Below are 3790 nucleotides of genomic sequence, written 5' to 3' on the forward strand. Positions count from 1 at the left end.
AAAAATAACTGTGAACCTGGGAGCTAGAGATTTTCCTTTAGAAGAATATTCCATATAGTGCCCAACTTCAGAACCTCTCTTGACAGCAGGCTAGTTATAAACAGTTGTTATGCAGCTCAGAGGGACAGAGCCTCCATTCTGAAGTCAAGATGCTTTTATACGCAACAGCCATCGTCCACACATGAAAAGCATCCCTTCATCAGGTGAAGATTTCAAGCGAAGAGAAGAACATCATCTCAGTAACATAAAGGTAAATACTCATTTGTAGATCAGCTACAAGTGCAGTTTTGGAATTAGGAGTGGGGAGCAAAATACTGTTCCATTTGTTCTTCTCTCATGGTGCTTACTTAACGAATTCTTTTCTCACTCCACTTAATAGGAGAAAGGCCTAGATGCAAAAGCAACAAGTCCACCATGTATCTGTTGACTTCATAGCTAAATTATATTAATGACAGATTGTTCAAACATGTACTGCCATAATAATATCCTCATTGAGAGGGGTACTTAAATACAAAGCACAAGTTCACACAAAGGAAAAACTGAGAAAACTTAAAGCAGGACCATTTGATTTATACATATGCTATGTAATCCATTAATACAAACATACATGAACATACTTTAATAAAAATGGCCCAGGGAAATTGGACCTCTGTCACAGTGTTTTTCTTCTTAGGATTTTCTCAATACCCCAAAGTTGAGGTCACCATATTTGTGCTATGTCTGCTGATGTACCTGATAACTTTCCTGGGCAATATTATTCTGATCTCCATCACTATTCTAGATTCCCATCTGCACACTCCCATGTACTTCTTCCTCAGCAACCTCTCCTTTCTGGACATCTGGTATACCTCTTCTGCTCTTACTCCTATGCTGGCAAACTACATTTTAGGGAAAAACACCATCTCATTCTCGGGATGTGCTTCTCAGATGTACTTCTCTCTTGCCATGGGCTCCAGTGAAAGTGTGCTCCTCACCATGATGGCTTGTGACAGGTATGTGGCCATCTGCAACCCCCTAAGATATCCCATCATTATGAACAGAAAATTCTGTGCACAGATTGCAGGTAGCTCCTGGGTTACAGGCTGTCTCACTGCCTTGGTGGAAACTGGACCTGTGATTCAGCTGTCTCTCTGTGGTAATAGCATCATCAATCATTTTACCTGTGAAATTCTGGCTCTCTTGAAAATGGCCTGTGTAGACACTTCCATGGTACAGCTAATTATGTTAGTGATCAGCATCCTTCTTCTTCCATTGCCAATGCTGCTCATTTGTGTCTCCTATGCCTTCATCCTATCTAATATTTTGAGGATCAGCTCAGTGGATGGTCGAAGCAAAGCCTTTTCAACATGTGCGGCCCACTTGACTGTGGTGGTTCTGTTTTATGGGACAGCTCTCTCCATGTACCTGAAGCCCTCATCTGTAAACTCACAGGAAATAGATAAATTTATGGCATTGATATATGCTGGATTAACACCAATGCTAAATCCTATTATCTATAGTCTACGGAACAAAGAAGTTAAAATGGCTGTGAAAAAATTGTTGATTAGAAATCCCTTTAGTGCTATCATAACTTCTGTGCTCAAGTAATATTGGAAAAGGCACACTCATCTAGATAAATCTTCAACTTTATTGAGAAAACTGCATAATAATGCAAGCCACATCCCTAGAAAACACTAATTTTAATTACAAACTCATTATTATGTACTATATTCTGATTTGCCTTGTAAAGTGTTTTATATCAATGAATCATTTATATAGAAATATGTTATCCAGAAGGTAGTTAGCATTTATTGCATATTAGCATGAACTTAAAGATGATGTAACTATCTGCTCTTTTCTATTTGACCTACTAAATGAACTCACTGTCCAGATGTGACATAACCATGAAAAGAAGTAATAAAACAAGGTTATAGAGTTGTTAGCCCAGAGAACTTTGAAGTAATATCTTCTCAGTGATTTGAAATTATCTCTGAATGCAAAAATAAATTTTAAGTTAGCATTACATAGCTCAAGGTGTACATATGTACATGTAAATATATAATATATTTTATAAAATCAAATGAGCATCACTTTCTGGTACTCTTCCTAGTTTCTAAAACATTAAAATATGAAATTTATTCGTTCAAATTTGATGAGACTAAGTTTGAGTGACTGTTATTTTAGGCTGCATTTGTAGAGGAATGGATGAATATCTGTGATATAACAAGCATATTATAGTAAGGTTTGCATCTGGGCAGTTATAATTTTATTTATGAGATGCAATAAAAATGTAAAAAATGGGAGATCTTGGATTATGTGTCTAATGTCAGAATAATCTCATATTATACCTCAGTGTCTTAATAACTTTATCAACTACTCCCCCACAATATTATTTTAATGTGTTAAATAATTGGCCTGTGCTTCTAGGGCAATAGAAGTTATTAGGCATCATGTCCAAGGACTTAGACTTAACTCACAGTATTGCTGAAAATAATTTTTAAAACAAGGATGTAGAATTGTTAGCCCAGAGAATTTTGAAGTGGTATTAATAAAGATAAAGCCCTACACTATACTGATTACATTTTAAATGATGTGCTGTATTTATATAAAAATATACTGACTAAAACATTCATGAACATATTTAATATGTGTGAACAAAACTGCAAACTAAGATGTCACCATGATACAAACTAATGTGTTTTCCTTTTTGTTTAAACCCTTCTGGAATCTTGGCACTAATAAAGTAGACATATATGTTACTTCCTTGAAATTATGTAAATAATGGTTTCATCCTGTGAAAATGTACTTCCTGCTACCTCAGACAAGTCTCCTGTGGACCTTATGGTTAAGAAAGGGGACAGGATCACATGTAAGTATCAGGCCAGCACGGGGATGAACTCATGAAATCCCAGCACTGTGGAGGTTTAGGCAGAAAGGTGATAAAGCCAACCATGCCTGCATAGTGGGATCCTCACTCAAAACACAGAGGAGATAAATAAAGGAAAAAGAAGGAAGACATGAGGGATGGATGGAGGGAGAGAGAGAGAAGAAGAAAGGAAAAGGATGAGGGAAACAAGTTATTATATGAGGCCCATACCTGAGCCAGGCAGCACTCACAAAAACAACTCAGTCACTCATAAGTATATTTAGGAAGACAGCAAGTGAGACATATGTAAGGATTCAGCGAGGTAAAATTCTTCCGATGATCTTAATTCAGATGCCCTAAGCATGCATGAGGAAAGTTCTTGCTCTCTGCCATCTGATTCTACACTGTCAACTCAAAATTTCTCCACAGCTAGGGACAGTTATTTCTACTTCATCTCTACTTATATAGTTTGTTGTAAGCAGTAACCACAACATGATATCGGTTTGGGCTGAGAGTCCATAATTTATAGAGGATATGTATGAATTTCCTCTGGAACAGCACATGAACCTGCCCAGATGCAAAACCCATTAACGTGGCCTCAGTGGCCCTGCTTGGGTCATCAGTAGCTAAACAAAGCCCTCTCAAAAAACAAAACAAACAAACAAACAAAAAAAAAAAACAAAGCCCTCTCATTTCAGAAGTTTGGGGAGTAAGTTTTTTTATAGTCTTGGCATGTTCTGTGCACCCCATAGATAAAACTGTGTACGCAAGCCTGGATTGTGCTTTAATTACTTCATCACTGTCACCTGTCCCATCATGAGTGGGTAGCCCCCTGCTGTAGCAGCCCTGACTGTCCTGGGTAGCCCCACTGCTCAGGCAGCCCTCACTGTCCTGGGTAGCCCCCTGCTGTAGCAGCCCTGACTGTCCTGGGTAGCCCCACTGCTG

At 38.1% G+C, this 3790-nt stretch overlaps 1 protein-coding gene across 1 annotated transcript; it reads left to right on the forward strand.

Annotated features, from left to right (window-relative positions):
* Positions 1-627: 627 nt before the first annotated feature.
* OR13F1 (olfactory receptor family 13 subfamily F member 1) lies at positions 628-1587 on the forward strand (the record flags this gene model as incomplete). Its single annotated transcript, XM_084785690.1, has 1 exon — positions 628-1587. One exon carries the CDS (start codon positions 628-630, stop codon positions 1585-1587), a length of 960 nt encoding a protein of 319 aa, XP_084641816.1.
* Positions 1588-3790: the final 2203 nt, after the last annotated feature.

This window comes from Acomys minous, assembly GCF_964271855.1.
Source record: "Acomys minous genome assembly, chromosome: 1".
Lineage (NCBI taxonomy): Eukaryota > Metazoa > Chordata > Mammalia > Rodentia > Muridae > Acomys > Acomys minous.